Below are 20,628 nucleotides of genomic sequence, written 5' to 3'. Positions count from 1 at the left end.
TTTGCGATTAGAGTTCTATATAGGTGGGAAAGGGGTGCCACTGTTAAATAGTATTTGATTATATAGCATTCTTTCTTTACTTTTCAAAAACCCTGCACATCTCTGCACTTTAAAGGTTATTTTCAATTGTTTGCGGGGTTGACAATAAAAATCATTAAGACTAGGGCTATACTTTTGTAAATGAAGTCGGTGCGAGTAATATTTAAATAAACGGCTATATGATATATAAAATCAGGGCATTAATAACATACATAACATAAAACACCTATATAAATGTCGTTGTATAAATCTAATTATAATATATCAGGCGTTGGAAAAAATTAGCAGCGTTTTTTCTGCTAAGTTTCATGATTTTTAGTTGGAGTATCTTTGCAGTGCCGTTTTTTTCAAAGTATAGTCCATCGTTATATACCACTTTCTGTCATCTTTCTGGTAAGACCACTAAGGAAGACCACTTTTGAAGAATTCCTTTTCCTCAGATTCGACAAATGAATGGATCCAATTTTTGGTGGTGTCGTAATTTTTTAAACTGACCTGACAAGTTACGCACCATGGATTGGAGCAAATGGCAACCGTATGGAAAAATGTCTGAAAAAAATGGCGGCTGGGGCAGAACTTATCATCAAGTTTCAGGTTCAAAAACTCTGTCAGGAGCTGATCCGGGGTCAGAATTCCGACCCAGAACCAAAGTTCAAGTCTAGGATGAAAATTAAATTCCAGAAGTCAGATGCAGAATTCAGGTTCAGGTGAAAAATCCATAAATTTTGGCCCAGAATCTGAGTCCAATTTCAGAATTCAGATCCAGACTAAGAACTCCGGTCCAGAATCGAAGTCCCGAATTTAGGTTCAGAATTCAGAATCTGCACTCAGATCACAAATTCATGTCCAGAAGATAGGTCAAGTCAATTCAGGTCCAGGTTCTGAGTTCCAATTACAATACGGAATCCTGGTCTGGAATTCAGATCTTGTCTTAGAGTCCATGTACCGAATCCAGGTTCAGATTCAAAATCTAAATAAAAATTTCTGTATCAAATTCAGAATACAGAATCAGGATCCAAGGACAGAACGCAGGTCCAGAACTCAAATCCAGAAACCAGGTCCTTAATCCCTTAGTCAAATTTTTTGAGTAAAAATCTGATTTGGAATCCCGAATCCAGCTCTAGAATCCTGCTCCAGATTTAGATCCAAAACCTTCATCGCTAGTTCAAACCAAGAAATTAGGTTCAGGTCTAGAATCCAAATCCATGCTCAGCATCCAAGTGTAGATTTCTGCCTCAAGCTCAAAATCTCTGTCAGAATTCTGGTTCAAAACCCATGACCAGATTCAGTATTCAGATCCAGAAACCTTGTCGAATATCCAACTCCAGGGTCCTGGTTCAGAATCCTGGCTTTATAGATCCTGACCAGCAACAAACAACGGAACTGAGCCCGGCTAGCGGCGAAATGATGATGACAATTGGCGACGCTCTGGGGTCCGATTTTGGTGGCAGCGGACAATAATCTAACCACGATGTTCGACGATCAAAGGTGGTAGTGGGTGACTCCTTCAGCGAAATACCATATGGTTAAAGTCGAGATGAAATAAATTTACAATAATAATAGATCCTGAACCTAGACTCTTCATCTGAATTCTGGACCTAGTTTCAGAACATGGACCTGGCTTCTTGAGCGAAAATCGGGATCCGAATTTTAGGCCTGCGTTTTGGACCTGGGTTTTAGGCCTAAACTCAGCTAAACCAAACAGGAATACATAGGTTTTCGTGTGTTTCAGTCATAAGGTCTGATCCCAGGCCAAGATTATGGGTCTGAATTCCTGACAGAAATTTTAGATCTGAACCGAGAAGCAGGATTCTGGGTCTGAATTCCGAACATTTTTTTTCTCTGTATTTTGTATGAATTGAATTTGGAATATAGACATGATATGAATTTCTTCAAACGTTGAAACTATTCACACTCATTCTCATTTGACCAATTCTTGGTCGAAACAGCACTTAAATATTCATCTTCTTACTTTCGTTTTCTTTCTCAAAAATCTCACAAGAATTGAATGATGCACTAATCACATCATTTTTGCTCAGGGCCTTTCTCAGAAAGATTTTTCAAGTAACGAAATCCCACTATTTACGACTCATTGCTCACCTGTAAACAATTTTGAGTTTACTACCCACTGAAAAGGAGCTAATGCCCACTAGTGGGCTGTTGGGAATCACTGCTTTAAGCTAAACAAAACGATGGAATTCTCACTTTACTTCAAGTGTTGGAATTCAAGAAAGCGTACGAAAGTTATGATGGAATGATGCGCTGGTGACGTGGCGACGCTCTGGGGTCCGATTTTGGTGGCAGCGTACTAACTAAAGTTCGACGATCAAAGGTGGTAGTGGGAGAACGGATGAGCTTTAGTAGCGGTGCAGGCTTAGCTTCACCAAGTGCAAAATCTACCAAATAAAAGCCGTATTAATTGATCGACACTGTAAGCTATTGTCTACACGCCGTACGTTACCCTTTGTAGTCTTCGACACACAAAGTCTCCGCACTTGCAACGATCTCCTAACTACGCCAATAGCTGATAATGATTTTGATAAAATAAACCATCAAATAACAATTGCTAAACATGACAGACTTGGCTTTGGTGGTTCTTTACTGAATTGGATGCATTCATATCTTACTGGTCATGAGATGTCGGTAAAAATAGGAAACTGTACAACATCACCGTTTGCTGTGAGTTCAGGAGTACCTCAAGGACCGTATATATTTTTACTCTACCTTAATGATCTGCACTTCTTACTGAAATGTTTCAAACTATCATTTGCGGATGATTTCAAACTCTACCATCTGATCAAAGAACAAGAAGATGCACACTTTTTGCAAGCTCAATTGAATACATTCGTGGAATGGTGTCACTCCAACAAGATGGTATTAAACGCCTCTAAATGCTCCGTCATATCATTTTCCCGCAGGCACTCAGTAATAAGATATGACTACAATCTTTCGCAAAATGTTCTTAAGCGTGAATCGTTCGTGAAAGATTTAGGAGTTATTCTTGATGATAAACATAATTTTAAGAATCACATTGACTACGTGATTTCGAAGGCATCGAAACTCTTTCGAATTACCAAAAATTTCGCTAACATACACTGCTTGAAAACTCTTTATTGTGCACTAGTTCTATCATCGCTTGAATATGCGGCTGTCGTTTGGTCACATCATTATCAAACTGATATTGATCGTATTGAAGCTGTTCAACGCAAATTCATTAGGTTTGCTCCCCGAAATCTACCATGGAGAGACCCATTAAACCTTCCAAGTTATAATGATCGTTGCCGACTGATCGAACTGAATCCGCTGTGTGTTCGTAGAAACGTCTACAAGGCTGTTTTCATCGCTGATTTAATACAATCACATATTGATTGCCCTGATCTCCTACAATTGGTAAACTTTGACATCCATCGTCGCAATCTACGGATATAATGAACCGTTTCTCAGTATGTGTCGTTTATTCAACAGTTGCTCGCAGGTCTTTGATTTTCATCTCTCGCGTAATGCGATGAAACGCTTATTCAACGATTCCTTAACTATCCAGTAAATAAATGTTCACCATCTTCATTGGAAACTAATCAGATTCGCCGAAACTAACCTGTTCGTTCTCCTTCTCATTTTCTACGTCTTTCACCATCTTTTCGTTCACTAATTAGATCTACATGCCGGTTGTAAACCCGTCGTTCGTCCACGCTCACTCACTGCTCCCTCAACTAACCTTCTTCTTCCATCTTTATATCCGCTTTTCTCTTCTATCTCGCCTTTCAAGGAAGCTGCTCTGTAATGCTGTAATATTGTGTCATCATCTAGTTATAGAGTTAGTGGTTTAGCTTTAACTGTTAGTTTTAAACGTAAATGTATCTGTTGGATCATTGTAATCATTGTAATCTGTTGATACAAAAGATGAGGAGGTTTTATGCCTGCTGGAGAGAGAGATTGCTATATTTCATCTCCATCGGGCTTTTCCCTGCTCCCCAAAATAAATAAATATATTAATAACAGGACCCATGAATTCGTTTTGGATAAATAACTATTCAAAAGAAACACTACACGAACTATACAAATTTAATTATTCCGATCTCTTCCACTGATCTAATTGAAATGATTGACCAGAAACACGGTTGAAATATTTCACGGAGCACTGAATCGTTTCACTGACAGCTGAAACTCTTCACTTTATTTCATGGTAAAATAATACATTCAGTAAAATGACGTCGAATCATGTGGAAGAGCGCAAATGCTTTTTGCATGAATGGCAGCAAACCCCAAATTAATCGATACGCGATTTTGTCAAGAAACAAAAACTACCGAAAAGTGCCCAGTTTCGTGTTGACAAATCAACCATGTCAACCGTTACGACAAGCAAAATTTCAAGACTGCTAAATGTCGTGCTAAGGAGCTTTACAACAAATTTTGCCAAAAACTTGCAGGTACCATAATGGACGGCAAAACATATGTGCTTGAAAACTTTAAACAGCTTCCGGGTCTGGCTTTTAATACCGCAATGCGAAGGAACCCCGAAGGTGCCCAAATTCCCGAAGAAGTTTTTGGCATGCCTTATGTTGTTGTAATCGAAAGTCTAACAGTTTCGTTTCTACCGGCTCTATCAATAAGGATGTGTACGAGAAAGAATGTCTCCGAAAGCGAGTATAACTATTTACAGTTTCTTCGCTTCTGAATAATTTCCAATTTGTACAATTTATACGGCTTTCTTTGACCTTGGCACTCGTTCATCACATTCTCATTTTTTTGTTCAGAAATTGCGATCAGTAAAACATATTTTCACTGAACGATCCGAAAAATTGTCACAGCACTACTGTATCAAAAAAAAAAAAACAAACAAATATTACAGAACATTTCGATTCGTGTTACTGACAGGGTCTTCGATATGCTAATCAATTTTACCGATTCGGTAACAGTTTTATAAATCTCACGGAAAACATTATTGAGTGCTCCGGTGAGAGTCGTCTGTGTCAAATAGGTTCATTTTCGGAAGCGAACGAGTGATAATTCAAGCATACATTAAAAAGATTAATTATATAATTCGTAGTTGTTTCTGTAGAAATGAGCAATGCTCATTTTTTCTCATAGTCCATAGCTCAGCTTCCTGGATGGCACATAATTTATTGAAATCGGAACGATAAACTTTTTTTTTTAATATTTGTTTATTTTATCCCCGGAATCAAACTCGGAACGATGAAGAAATATGCAGGAAGTAAAACAAGTTGAAATAATTAATTGCAATTTATGATTAAGCCGTAAGTTCAAAACTTATAACTCACACAAATAATGATTGGAATGAAATTTACCATTAATTATCTGTCTTGAATTTTGTGTTACCTTTATTGTACCAGTTTTCCCGTTTTTCTTCTTCTAATTCTTACTTCAAAGTTTTTTTTAATTTGTTTTATTTCCAAGCAGATAGTTCCAAGTAAAAGTAAAAAGAATTTACATGCTTTATGGCGGTTTCGAACGAGACGCGAAAGCGAACATGAAGAATACAAACAGATACCATCCGGAGTAAATATTTTGCATATATTGAAGGCGTTAATAATTTGAAAACAAATTTGAATTCGTGTGAAATAATGGAAAGTTCCACTCAATAAAGAGCTAATTATACAAAAGACTGTCCCAGAAAGTATGGACGCAACCAAAAACCGCTGCCATTTCGCAATGGTTCAGAATCTGTCAATTTTTATGGCTGCGTCCTGTTGTTTACACTCTTCTCTAACCACTTGTGCAGTTGTTTATTCGTTTTCATTAGTTTGTTTCGAAATGCGTGGACTTCCAGCAGAACAACGTCGAAAAATTGTGTACAAATGGTGCACAGAACGCGCACTGTCACTGAGAAAGATAGCAAAAATGGAAGGAGTAAGTGAAAAAGCCGTGCGAAATGCAATCAGGAAGTTCGGTGAGGATAACACCTTTGAGGATAAACCGAATACGGGTCGAAAAAAAAGGTCCTGCTAACCCTCAGTTGGATAAACGTATACTGAAGGCGTTCGAGCAAAAGAAGGAGGTTTCAGTTCGGGATGTGGCCAAAAAAGTGGGCACTTCGAAGTCAAATGTTCTTCGTGTTAAAGAACGTTTGAATCTTCGAACCTATAAGAAGCAGAAAAAACCAAAACGTAGTCCGAAACAAGAAGCATCGATCAGGCCGAGGGTTCGAAAGCTGTACAATACGATTCTTGCTGGAAATTTTAACTGCATAATCATGGACGACGAAACCAACGTGAAACTCGATAACAAATCCTTGCCGGGACCACAATATTATACGGTGCGAGAAGGGCAAGTGTTAAACCAGTCCGAGACATCGATTGAAGTCGAAAAATTTGGTAAGAAAACTATGGTCTGGCAAGCAATTTGTAGCTGCGGTAAGATTTCGAAACCCTTCATCACCACTGCTTCAATGAACAGCGAAATATACATCAAGGAATGTTTACAAAAACGACTTCTATCCATGATTCGAAGCCACAAGGATGATGTTGTTTTATGGCCAGATCTTACTTCTTACCACTACTCGAAATCAACGGTAGAATGGTATACTACCAAAAATGTCACTTTCGTCCCAAAAGACATGAATCCAAAAATTAGTAGTATTTGCAGGAAAAGGATGTTCTAAGTTGCAAAAATTTTCAAGATGGCGACTTCCGGTTCATCGATATTCGTGACAAACCATCAGAATATGGGTATTTTTGGAACGGGTTTGATGAGTACATATCAGAAAACGATATTTGAGGTGGTAGGTGGTTCTGAATTCCAATATGGCGACTTCCGTTTTATTGATATTCCTCAAAAACCCTTACAATATGGGTATTTTCAAAACGGATTTGATGAGTAGATGTAGGAAGACGATGTTTGAGGTCGTTCTGAAATCCAAAATGGCGATTAAAGTATCAGGCAAATCAGTTTCAGATTATCAAGAGCGTTGAAACTGCTGAACAAGTACCATAATAAAGTGAAATTCTGGATATAAAACACTGAAATAGATGGCTATGCTATCTTGCAATTCAGAACGACCTCAGACATCGTTTTCGTACATGTACTCATCAAACCCGTTCCAAAAATATCCATATTCTAAGGGTTTTTATGAAACATCAGTGAACCGGAAGTCGCCCTCTTGGAATTCAGAACCATCTCTAACATCGTTTTCCGACATCTACTCATCAAACCCGTTCCAAAAATACCCATATTGTAAGAGTTTTCAAGGAATATCAATAAACCGGAAGTCGCCCTCTTGGAATTCAGAACCATCTCAAACATCGTTTTCCGACATCTACTCATCAAACTCGTTCCAAAAATACCCATATTGTGAGGCTTTTCAAGGAATATCAATAAACCGGAAGTCGCCATCTTGGAATTTAGAATTACCTCTAACATCATTTTCCGACATCTACTCATCAAACTCGTTCCAAAAATACCCATATTGTAAGGATTTTGAAGGAATATCAACAAACCGGATGTCGCCATCTTGGAATTTAGAACCACCTCGAACATCGTTTTCCGACATCTACTCATTGAACCCATTCCGAAAATACCCATATTGTAGTAATTTCCTTGGAATATAAATGAGCGGGAAATGATTTTCATTGTATGCACCACTTTTTACGAAGTAGGTTCGTAAAAAACGTTAACGTTATTTGGGATATTGTTCGTAAAAAGAGTTACGTGAAAAGAGGTAACGTAAAAAAAGATTACGTAAACGGAGGTTTGGGTGTATTCGGTTTTTGTTTCAAAGTTTTCAGTGGGTGAGTCGTTTTCGCGAAGTCGAGTGAAGAAAACAGCGATTAAGAAAAAAAAATTTAAAAAGAAGTTTATGTTTCGTTTATGTTTTTTTTTTTGTTTCAATTATAGAGGCTTTAACATCTTAGGTCATTCGCCTCTTCGGACCAGAAAATCTTCCTGACCCTATGTGCGGGGTTGGGAATCGAACCCAGGCGGGCTGCGTGAAAGGCATCGACTATCCCATCACGCTATACCCGTCCCCTTTCCGTTTATGTCTTTTTATCCAATACTAATGTGCGCCAATGACAGTGCGCCGTATAGCTGCAAATTGCAGAAGCCAATTCAACCATTTATGTTGGTTGAAAATAACGTTTTATTTCTCTAATTCAACTAAAAAATTAGTTGAATGAAAATGAAGTGTGCCTTAGCTAAGAAATGACATCACGTTGAATTGGTGAATTCAACTAAAAAAATAGCCATTTCAACAAATATTTTATTATTATAAAGGGAATGAGAATTAAAAAATCTAAATTAGCATACGTAATATTTGTTTAGTCGTCACAAAAAATAACTAACTAAAATCAGAAAATCAACCAATTTTTTTCGCCAAAATGCTGATTTTGGTCTTTCCGTGTTTTAAAGTATGCTAATCAGAAGTGAATATAATCAGTTTATTGTAGGTCTACAGTCTGATAGATTCTAATTATTTCGAATTTTTTTCCCGGTTATTTTTGTATTGAAAAATTAATCCGCTCTTGCTGGCATTTTTATACTCTCGTAGAAATACGTCGATGATCGTTTCAAATTCTAGTAGTGAGGAAGAGGATTGTTCTAACAATTTACACAATCGATCAATTAACTGATGTTCGGAAGCGTGTCAGTTTTATTCGTATTCACAACATCCAGTTATGTCTCTGACATTGCCCATCCGTACGCTTTTACTCACACGGTTCAACTGATAATTGGTGCGTTCATTTCGAATACAGTATAATGGAACTATTGCACATTTTTCAGTGTTATTTTATTGTGATAAAATTGTGAATCGACCAGTCTGCTTAGCATTTTCTGTTGAGCTGCTGGGAGGCATAGTAGTTCAAGAGAAACTGCTATGCTTCGACAAGTTGAAGACGAAATTTATAGTATATTGTGATAATTGCTTTCCAGGGCCATGATTATTATTGGTGCATCATTTTGTATAGCAAATCTGTTTAAAAACAAATTCCTCCCCCACTGTCTAATGTTTTGCCGAGGAAGCAGAAACATCTTTGCCATTGAACGGCGGTTTCAATTTCCCCAAGAGCACTCGTCATCGGCCACCGGAGTATGCATTTCTGATGATTATCGCTGTTGCTCGAGCGAGTTGATTGAGCCGTTTAAATCAGGTCACATCACTAGAACAGATCCATCTGTATCCGTATCTGAATCTGTTCGCTTGCAGTATGACACGTTTGTTGATTGAAAAATGAAACGTGTGGATGTTCGGCCCTGTCGGGTCAACTATCGCTGTAACGGAACGGAACTAAGTTGGTACGGTGGTGCACTGTTTTATCCTGCACCATGACGGACACTAATTGATCGTGAGAGATTAATTATTTTTATTTATCGCTGCATCAGAATGGGACTGGGTGGAAATCTATCGGTTGCGCTGGTGGCCGATTCAACCGCTGGTGACCGACGTTGGCAGATGCACAAAGTCAAACGAGTTTCCATCGATGTATCGATTGACGTCAGGACTCTGACGATGGCTGTAGAGATTGCCGGCGTTGCGGTTTTTACTGATCATGTGCCGAACATGCATTAAGCTGTGTTCTTTCATTTATGGTAGAATATAGTTATCTGAATTAGATTGATGCATGAGAAGAATTTTAATTGGAATAGATATGAGTTCGTTCGGTTTTCTAAAAAAAGACAGAAACTTCATAAAACATAATAATGCATAGGACACATAACCATTTTTATATATTTTATGTTTCGTCTTCTACTCGTCAGTGCATAACAGTTTACTTTGAGCTATTATGCCACTCAGCAATTCAACGTAAGCCACTGAGTAAAATATAAAGTTTTTTGTACTTGTTATGCACTAAGGAGTCAAAAATAAAACATAAATTATATAAAAATGGTTATGAGCCCAATGCAACAGATTGGTTAGCCCCAAAAAGCCCACTGTCTGAATCGGCCAAAATATGCCGACACTCGTTAAAGATATTGCATTTCAAAGCAAACTAATAAAGTGTATTCTGCAAGTAGCAGAAAATTTATTCAAATTATATTAGGTTTCAATACATAATGTATTTAAATTATAGAAAACGTGAACAATTTAAGTGCAGTGAAAATAAAACCAACACTAGACGAAAGTCTCGATTATTTTCAAAAGTTCACGTGAACAAGCTAACCTATCGACATGGAACGCCGGAATCAAGCAGAATTTCACGAGACGAGAAAATAAGGAAGTCAAAGGGGAGACATTGCGGAAAATTTGCCAAGATGAATTCTCCCAAAATCACATTAAGAAGGAATGCTTTGAACTTTTTTTCACCTTCAGTCTAGGCTTCCATCCGTACCAAATATATATATATATATATATATATATATATATATATATATATATATATATATATATATATATATATATATATATATATATATATATATATATATATATATATATATATATATATATATATATATATATATATATACATTTCCAGCCAACCGGACTGAATGTGGAACATTGTCAGTAGAAATTCCGGATAGGATCATTACCATAATCATAAGGTTCGAGTCGAACGTAGCAAAATAAAAAAAAAATACAACGCGCGCACTTCACCTGCCCGGGTATCGTTTTCTGTGAATACTAATGGGAAACTCGGTGGTCCAGTGCACAGCTGGGAAATTCGCTACTGGCTTTCTGTTCGCCGGTTTACGAAATTGAATTGCCCGAAGCAGCCAAATGATTTTTATGGAGTAACGTTAGCTCCTGGTCCTTCCGATCGATCGATATCGGGGACCTGAAGCAGTCAATACACGTTGCTTCGCGTTGGTACCTACCTCCAGTATGTGCTCCGACTGGTTCTCTCTATCAAGCTTCCTTGCAGTAGTGGTAATTAAACCTGGAAAGGAAATGAAAACAATGTACTTATTAGTATCCTGGTGGTTATCAAAACACGATGAAATAAACGTGCAAGCATCCCGAGTGCTCGCGTTGTTTGCGATTGCTTTCGCTGTGGTACGGTTGTAAAGAAACAAGAAATATCCTGCCATTGAACAAGTGCAAAATTAGGTCGGTAAGAGAAGTGTGATCAAAATTCATGTTTCTTTTTACTTGAAGTCGAACGAAATACTAGCACTTGAATTTATTTGTGATATTTAAACCGTAATCGAACGAGAAATTAGAAACTCATATTTGTTTGTAAGGATTTAGCGAGTGAGAAAATATTGCTGAAATGATACCTGAAACTAATTGGAAGTGTAACGCTGTAAAGGGGAAGTTTTAACACAGCCAAATTTAGGGGAGCGGGTCATTGCGCCGAAAGCCGTTTCGCCGAAAATCGTTTCGCCGAATGACATTTCGCCGAATAGGTCATTTCGCCGAAAGGGTCATTTCGCCGAAAGGGAATTTCGAATACATCAAATTATTTTTTTGTGTTACTATGCCTCCTGTATAACTGATGTGGCGCAGCCACATAGCCGAAGTCATGCAGCATCAATCATAGCAAACCCAGGAGTCAGCAGACAAAAATTGACAGCCCTAACCGCGATGGCAAAAACAGTGAAACAACACCGTTCAGATGTGTGCGCGTTCAGAAGAACAGAGCCCCGCCACGTTGAAAATGGATACGCCAGCTCTTACTCTTCTCTAACCACTTGTGCAGTTGTTTTTTCGTTTTCATTAGTTTGTTTCGAAATACGTGGACTTTCAGCAGAACAACGTCGAAAAATCATGTACAAATGGTGCACTGAACGCGGACTGTCACTGAGAAAGATAGCAAAAATGGAAGGAGTAAGTGAAAAAGCCGTGCGAAATGCAATCAGGAAGTTCGGTGAGGATAACACCTTTGGGGATAAACTGAAAACGGGTAGAAAAAAAGGTCCTGCTAACCCTCAGTTGGATAAACGTATACTGAAGGCGTTCGAACAAAAGAAGGAGGTTTCAGTTCGGGATGTGGCCAAAAAAGTGGGCACTTTGAAGTCAAATGTTCTTCGTGCTAAAGAACGTTTGAATCTTCGAACCTATAAGAAGCAGAAACAACCAAAACGTAGTCCGAAACAAGAAGCATCGATCAGGCCGAGGGTTCGAAAGCTGTACAATACGATTCTTGCTGGAAATCTGAACTGCATAATCATGGACGACGAAACCAACGTGAAACTCGATTACAAATCCTTGCCGTGATCACAATATTATACGGTGCGAGAAAGGCAAGTGTTAAACCAGTCCGAGACATCGATTGAAGTCGAAAAATTTGGTAAGAAAGCTATGGTCTGGCAAGCAACTTGTAGCTGCGGTAAGATTTCGACACCCTTCATCACCACTACTTCAATGAACAGCGAAATATACATCAAGGAATGTTTAAAAAAACGACTTCTACCCATGATTCGAAGCCACAAGGATCCTTTTGTCTTCTGGCACTGCCACTACTCGAAATTAACAGTAGAATGGTATACTACCAAAAATGTCACTTTTGTCCAAAAAGACATGAAACCACCAAATTGCCCACAACTTCGACCAATTTTGGGCATTAACGAAGGCACATCTTAGGAAACATGTCTCGGCAGCCGAAACCATTCGAAAAAGATTGGAAAAAAGTGTCAAAACTTGTCGCCAAGAATTTAATGAGGAACGTTTGCAAGAAGGTGCGCCAGCTAGTCTACAATGGCTAAGTAGCAAATGTTTAGAATAATATTCTATTGTTGTAGTCTAATATTATCAGTATATCGAATAAAATTTGAATATCTAACAATTGTGAATTATTTACAGCGAAATCAAAGTGCGTCCATACTTTCTGGGACAGTGTTTAAGATGGTCAACTCGATTTTTGATGGACGACGAGATCTATCTCACACTGGGTGGCAACGACTGACAGGGTATTTTGTATTGTACTTCCCCCACGAAGGAAGCGAGCTCCAAGGTGAAGTTCATTTCACACACCAAGTTCCCCAGAAGGTGCTGCTTTGGCTGACAATCATCGAAAAGAGTATGTCAAAGCCGCTCTTTTTGCCTTTCTCTATAGAAAGGTATTAGAATTGCTGGAAAAACCGACTTTCGAACGGAGCCTCGGAGACCCATAGTGTTATATACCATTCGACTCAGTTCGTCGAGATCGGAAAATGTCTGTGTGTGTGTGTGTGTGTGTGTGTGTGTGTGTGTGTGTGTATGTGTGTGTGTGTATGTGTGTACACTTTTAGAAGATATTTGAACGCGCTCAATTTTCTCAGAGATGGCTGAACCGATTTTAACAAACTTGGGCTCGTTTGAAAGCTACTGTCGGGCCATTGATCAAGTTTAAAGACCAAATGGTTGTGACTTTTAGTTCCGGAGATATGATTGTATAAGTGACGTAACCGACAAAACACGTTGATTTTTACTGCTCTTATATATATAAGGGTGCCAAAATTTTGGGATCACCTCTATTTTCGTTAAGTTCTAGTGCTCAAAAGTTTAAGCACCTCGAAAAAAGCCTTCATGCAAAATTTGACCTAAATCGGACATGCTTAAGGGGTGCTGCCCGGTGGTAAAGGTTTGACAATTTTCGATCTTGAAAAAGCACCATAGGGGGGACATGAAATTTCCAAAATCGAAAATTTTTTTTGATGCCAAAACTCTTTAAACTGCATAAAACATCGAAATTTAGTGTCATCTCAAAAAAAAATTTTTTTGAAAAAATCAACTTTCTGGACTTAGAAAAATTTTCATATTTTTTCTAAGTCCCAAAAAGTCGATTTTTTCAAAAAAATTTTTTTTCGAGATGACACTAAATCTCGACGTTTCATGCAATTCTAAGCCTTTTGGCATCAAATTTTTTTTTTCGATTTCGAAAATTTCATGTACTCCCCCCTATGGTGATTTTTCAAGATATATGAAAATTTCATTAAGTGGACTAAGAAGGCTTTTTTTTTTAGATTAGCATCACTGTTCTCATACAAATAGGCAACGCAAATGTCAAGCACTAGTTTGGAAAAATGATGCTGACTGTGTGACATAAACACTGAAGCATGCTTTTGTGAACTACTCGAATCAATCTGAATCAATTGGCGTCTAAAATTATTTAATAAATGTATGAAACATATTTTCATGAGACTGTTATGAAAGAAGAGAAAGGCATTATCACACCACTAGGTGGATTAAGAAGGGTTTTTTGCTTTCGGACTGGCCGTGAACAGGAAAATTTATAGTACGAAATGCCTTCCGGAAGTTACGTCGTTCATCAAAAAATACTATAAGAGCGAAGACGCGGTATTCTGATCGGATTTGGCGTCGGCCCACTACTCGAAGCGATCATTGGAGAAGATGGAGCGGCTGAATGTCGATGTGATACTCAAGTCGGCGAACCCGCCTAACGAGAGTTTCTGAGCCAACCTGAAGCTTAAAATCTACTCCAATAATTTTGCCGCGAAAACTGAGGAGGGAATTGATAAATAGAGCAAAGAAAAAACTCAAAACATGCATACATGCATGGTTTCATCCGCCATGGCGAATATTTCGGTTAGCTGCCGAAATACCACTCGCAAGGGCGGAATTTTTTGACTTTACGTCTGGCGGAATAGCATTAACTTTACGTCTGCTCAGCGGTTTATGTTGAACCGTTAGGTGGCATCATCAGTTCAACGTAAACTGCTGACGCACTGATAAGCCGAAGGCGGAACGTAGAAATAGAAAATAGCTATGTGCACTTGGCACAAAGCCGGTACCAAAACCCCTAAATAATTTAATCAAAAGCAATTATCTGACTTAGCGTTTTTTTATCACTATCCGAAAAAAGTTCATTTCTAAAAATGCAAACGATATATCGCTTCCTAACTTCGAAAGTGGATTGAAAAAAAAACTAGGGCTCCTTCTAGTCTTGAAACAGCATGTAACACATCACACAATAAGTCTAAGTTAGAAAAACACTTTTTTCGACAAAAATCGATTTTATCCGTCTTTCAAGAGTAATATAAATTTTTCAACGCTTCTCTAACTGCTTGTAGAATGATTTGTCTTTTGTTTCTTCAATTGAATTGAATTTCTAATTGTTGAGAATTTTTTGAGATCCGTAAATACCCAGTAGTCACTGGGGGCCAACGTGATATAAACAGGTGTGGCAGAGCACATGGCTTGCTTGCGTTGGTAATTAAAATTTTGTAAATAGTTCGGTATGACGACATACATGAAAAATAAACATGCTTTGATTCAATGCCAACTAGTCCGAACGATGTGACGAAAGCAAGCACATGGTTTTTAGTTTTATTTGGCTTGCTGAAGCAAAGTTAATTTCACTAACACAAAATAATTGTGTTTGCCCCAACTGTTTCTACCACATTGACTGGGGGCCAGATCTGCACTATACGGTGGATGTGGAAGAAATTCGAAATGTAATTCGTTCAATTCAATTTGCTTGCATTGCATTGGCGGCTTGGTGAAGCAGCGTTGTTTTCCTCGACATATGAGGTCGTTTTTTTTGTGTTTTGCATTCAACGTTCTAGCAACGCTATGTAGTATTCGCTATTGATTGTTTTTCCTTTCTCAAGATATAGTCAATGATGGTTATACCATGTGCACCCTACCAAAAAAACTGAAGCCATAACCTTCCCAGCTGACTGTAACACCTTTCGACGTTTCGGACGTAGTTCACCGGCTTTAGTCCACTCAAGTGGTGATCGTTTTGATTCCGGGGTGAAATCATGGATCCATGCTTCATCCATTGTCGCGATCAATCTGTTTCATTACTACATAACATAGCCAAACACTGTCCTGAATCATCAATACGTTCACGCAATTTCAATTTTCGAAGAGATATAACCATTTGTGAACTTCTTTGATGTTTTTTTAGTAACCACCTCAATTCAGAACGTTCACCATCATGGGTGTCTGGACGACCACGTTTAAATTCAGCAAACTAATAACAAGTGATTTTTTTCGATGGAGCAGAGTCCTGGTAACCTGGTTCGAAACCATTGCTGAGATTGTACTGTTTTTTTTTCATCAAGGAGCAAGAATAAAGAACACACGAAATTGGTTTGAATCGAAATAGGTTTTGAAAATGACTAAATTAGATTCATTTAAATGAAGCTTTTTCTTGACAAATCGAAATGACATGAAATAACACAGGTGGTCTTTTGAAAGTTGGTACTTCATAAATCTGTGTGCCAGTCACACGACTTATTGAGTTATGTGTTAGTTGTTATTCTTCATTAGAGACTTCAACAATGAAAATTCTATTTCAAAATATCGATTCTATTTCAAAATATTGTAGAGTCTCAGAAATTGATTCTGGAACAAATAATGTTTCATTTTTTTTGTTTGTCTTTGAATACTCGATGAAAATGATGTATCTGTTCTTTGAAAAAAATACTTATCCCTCTTTTTTAAATAAAAAAACGAAAATAAAGAAAATTTCGCAAATTTTGTTGTATATCAAAAAATGGAGCACTTCAAAACAAATAAATAAAAACATGAATCATGGTTTGTTCTGCGTACAACTTGTGAATTTCTACAATGCACGCCATTTTCTCTGCGGAAATAGGCCATCGGGTACTTTCGCCGAGAAGAGCATTTCGCCGAAGGAGTAATTTTGAATACATCAGATTAATAATTTGAAAACTACAAATTCTGGCATTATTGATCACGATTATTTATTTATTTATTTTCAAGTCTCCTAGATAAATGATTTGGCGCAGCTATATAATTGAAACCAAAATGACTTAGCTAAAACCGAACGAGCGGAAGCGAGGTCGGCCAGCACCCGAACAAAAACGATGTGGCGTAACCATACTAGATATTTTTTCATTTGCACTCAGGCAACGGAAAAAATTGGAGGTGTTTGCTTGGTAATGCTTTGATGTTAAGCAGCTAATAAAGTCAAAAAGTTTTCTTAAAAACTCCGTTCTGAGGATTATGAATCAATCTTAAAAATTTAATCAAGAGAGATTAAAAACGCTGATTTCCGAAGTTACGCGATGTTTTGTGTGTGGTGCGTATTCTCTGCGTAAAAAACAGACCTCAGTTTAATTTTATTTTAATCCATTCTCGAAATAAATAAGCCGTTTACAAAAGAAGCTTCCCTTAAAAACATAGAAAAATCATTTGGAGTCCGTTGTTCGACAGTAAGGAGTGAAATGAAAAATGAAATGCTTCCGGGTCGGTTTCAATGTCGAAACCTGGAAAGTGTGGAAAGGAATCAGCGGGTCTATGTGAAAACTGAAGCCAGGGATCCTCTGCTGTACAGCTAGGTATTGAGGCGCGTTAAAGCCAACCCTGGTCTTTCGATCTAGAATGCGGAACATCCTTGCCAGGGAAAGATACAAGTCGTTCAGAGCCAGTCAAAATCCCGAACCGGTACATGAAGTACAATTTCGTGGTAAAAAAACGTGCAAAGCGCTTGTACGACCTTGTTTTGACGAAACAATTGATCGATGACAAAACATATGTCAAACTCGATTTTAAGCATCTTCCCGGACAAAAGTTTTACATCTTCGACTAGAAGATTCAAACTCATGTTTGCCGACAAGTTTGCGAAGAAGGCTATGATTTGGAAGGCGATTTTAAATTGTGATCTTAAAACGGAACCAACGGTTGTCACATCCTCGACGATGACATCCAAAGTTTATATCTAAGAATGTCTGAAATAGCGTGTATTGTCGTATATCCGCAAACATAGTCATGTTTTGGCACGATTTGGCCAGCTACCTCCACTCCAAGCTGGTTCTGAAACCAACAAAATTGATTTTGTCCGCAAGCTAATGAATCCTACAGATTGCCTGAAATTCCGACCAATCTAAAAAAACTCAGAATTTTTAAAGTCGTGACTTCGTCCAAGCAGTCGAGGATATTGAAAAAATGCTAGTAAAATGACTGCAATGCGCTGATTTCCATTGTCACTGCACGGGAGTTGATGGGGCTCACCGAAAGGAAGAATCGAGATTTTGTTTGGACTGGAAAAAAATGTAACCATCAACTACAGTAACTTATGTCGTTTTCGCTTGATACCAAACCTAACCCAGTTTCCACCCTAACTGCTGTCAAACCGTTTGTTTGAAGCTAGTTTCGAACCTAGTTTTAACGTTGTTGAACTGAAAATCGAGTCAGTTTCGAACCTGGTTGTTATATCAGGTTTGCTCAAACCGCCGTTGCTAAGCGCGAAAACAACACAGTTTCGTGAAAAGTGTTTGTTTGATGAAACTACCCTGGGTCAGTTTCAGTGTTCTCAAGCGAAAACGACATTAGAAGTTTTAAGAAAAGTACTGTGAAGTAACCAATAATAAAATATTGAAACTTATTGAGTCTCGAATTCCGGGCCTTTATGTGTGTACCAATTCACATTTTGTCAGCTTTTAACGGAAATTCTCTTCGAAATTCGAAAGTTGAGCTATTTTCATATTCCACTGTCAAAAATTTTACCTTTTTCCTCATACAAGAGAATGAAACATGATTAGGAAAACGGTCTTCAATTCAACAAAATTTAAACATCATTTTCTAGCACAATCTTCGCAGTTTTGAATCTCAAAACTTTAATAAAGTGTATTGATGTATCGAAAATTTTAATAAAGTGTATTGATTCATGACAGTTGAGTACGATGTATTGAATCATGAGCTGTACCAAGAAAAGAAAGAAGACTGATAAAACACGGCAAATTACAGTAGGCTGGACATGTAGCAAGAATGCTGGAAGAAAGAATGTCCCACGTGATACTTTGTTGAGAACCTGAAAAAGGTCGACAATGTGTAATCGAGAAGGATGCGCGTGCGACGGAAGTACGGAGGGACTGGAAAATGACGGCCCAAGATACAGTAAATCTACAATTTACTACATCGAATGAGACGTCCCGGACCTAACAAAGAAAAAGGTGATTTTTACCGTGAAAACTTTTCTATTCTGCAGTATAATCACCATATAGAGCGATACACTTGATCCATCGGTCCTCCAACATTTTGATGCCATTTTGAAAGGTTTGTGAAGGCTTTCGAAATAGGGTAACGTTTTTGCAATGACCTCAGCTTGCGACGAAAATTTGTTTCCCTGGGGAAACCTTTTCAAGTTTGGTTTTCACTGGGGGCCATGTCTGGAAAATACGAGGGATGGTGAACCAATTTTATCAGGACACGAAACTGGTCTTTTTCCATAGCTTGATGGAAACTAGAACTCGTCTGACACGATCGGCTGTTATTCAAACACTAGTTAATAGATGGTCATGAAGTTTGGTATTGGGCCATCTAGAGACTTGTTCTCAGCAAAAATATACACTGTTCCAGACTATTCACGTTTTTTTTTCTGTGAAAGGCCCTGGACTTTTCATTCCATGCAGTATTCGGTCATGTTCCGGAGATGAGAGGAACACCGATGAAGTAAGGCAAGTCTTCTGGATTGCATCACAAATTTTGAAGTCATTCGACAACATTTCTGATTGGCTTGTAAATATCATCGGATGCTCTCGGTTTTCGGCAAAGATTCATATTAAAAATCCAGGTCATTGCGAAGACCGAACCTTATTCTATTGTGTGCAGTGTTGGGAAAAAAATCAAAATCTCGAAAATCGCGACTGAAATTTTTCACAAGTGATTTTCAGATAGAAAAAAATCACCGATCAGAAAAGTCACAGGGAAAAGTTTACTGCCGATTCTCCCTGAAACTGACCTCACAAGGCAAAAATATAGTTGCGAAAAGTTTACTAGCGAACATTCTCCTCGATGTTGTTTAAGCAAAAAGTTCTCTCATTCAAACGCATTAATGCTGTGTGTTTGAGACATGCAAAATGCTGCGCTTCTGTAACTTCTATAAATAAAATTCATGCTAAATAGTGTTTTTTTGGGTTTAATTTGAATAGTGCAGTGTAATGAATTAGTTGGAATTAAAACAGTCTTCGTCACTATAATCATTATGAAGAATGTGGAAAAAAAATTGTACGTGCATCGAAAATATCACAGTCAATATTTCTCTGTTGCAAATTTATTCAGTAAAGATATTTTTATTGATGAAAATATAATAATTAAATCTTGAACGAATCACTTCGGTGTCGGACTGAAGCGTGGTGGAAATTCAGCATCGAACTATTATCCGAGACTATTCAATATCTTTTCAGCGATATTTCTGTGGGTGAAAATTCGTCATCAAGTTTCTCTGACACAAAAAATCACTTGTGCACTTAAAGATGCAGAGTTCTGTAGATGCATATTTCATGAATTAAAATCTCTTGAAGCCACACTTGAATATAAAACGGCTGGTAAAGTTGAGAGAACAATTTTGTTAGAACAATCTGTAGGATAATTTAAGTCTACTTAAAGACTAGAAATAAATGATTGGATTGTTTATAAATAACAACTACTTCATTATGTTGTTGTTACGCAACACTGCGCATTTACCAAACCGAACTGATCATTGATAATGGAACACAAATCTTCTCGGAAAGCCCGTATCTATCGGAGCACTTGCAACTTCGACAGGGGATTAGTTCTGTGCTATGCATTCTCCTCTACAATCCGTATCGAGGTTGATTGTGCAATAACACACTAGACGATATACCAACAGGAGCAGTTGTTCATTAAAGAAAATCCTTTTCACACTTCATTTCGTTAGATAGGAGAAGGACGAAATCCCACTTATCGACGAGTAACCGGTTCTTTATCTTTATCTTCGATTCCGAGTTGCATTTCCGAACGAATGTAATACATCAATC

At 37.9% G+C, this 20,628-nt stretch overlaps 1 protein-coding gene across 5 annotated transcripts in view; it reads right to left on the bottom strand.

Annotated features, from left to right (window-relative positions):
• Window positions 1-20,628, bottom strand: part of LOC131436971 (fat-like cadherin-related tumor suppressor homolog) — a 537,375-nt gene that overhangs the window by 182,653 nt on the left and 334,094 nt on the right. For all 5 annotated transcript variants that reach the window (XM_058605986.1, XM_058605987.1, XM_058605988.1 and 2 more), the window contains one exon: window positions 10,810-10,871. In XM_058605986.1, coding sequence (XP_058461969.1) covers window positions 10,810-10,871 — 62 coding nt within the window. The remainder of the gene's footprint in view (window positions 1-10,809; window positions 10,872-20,628) is intronic.

This window comes from Malaya genurostris, chromosome 3, assembly GCF_030247185.1.
Source record: "Malaya genurostris strain Urasoe2022 chromosome 3, Malgen_1.1, whole genome shotgun sequence".
Taxonomy (NCBI): domain Eukaryota; kingdom Metazoa; phylum Arthropoda; class Insecta; order Diptera; family Culicidae; genus Malaya; species Malaya genurostris.
The sequence above is the reverse complement of the archived record's forward strand: the minus strand, read 5'-3'. Positions and strand labels throughout refer to the sequence as shown.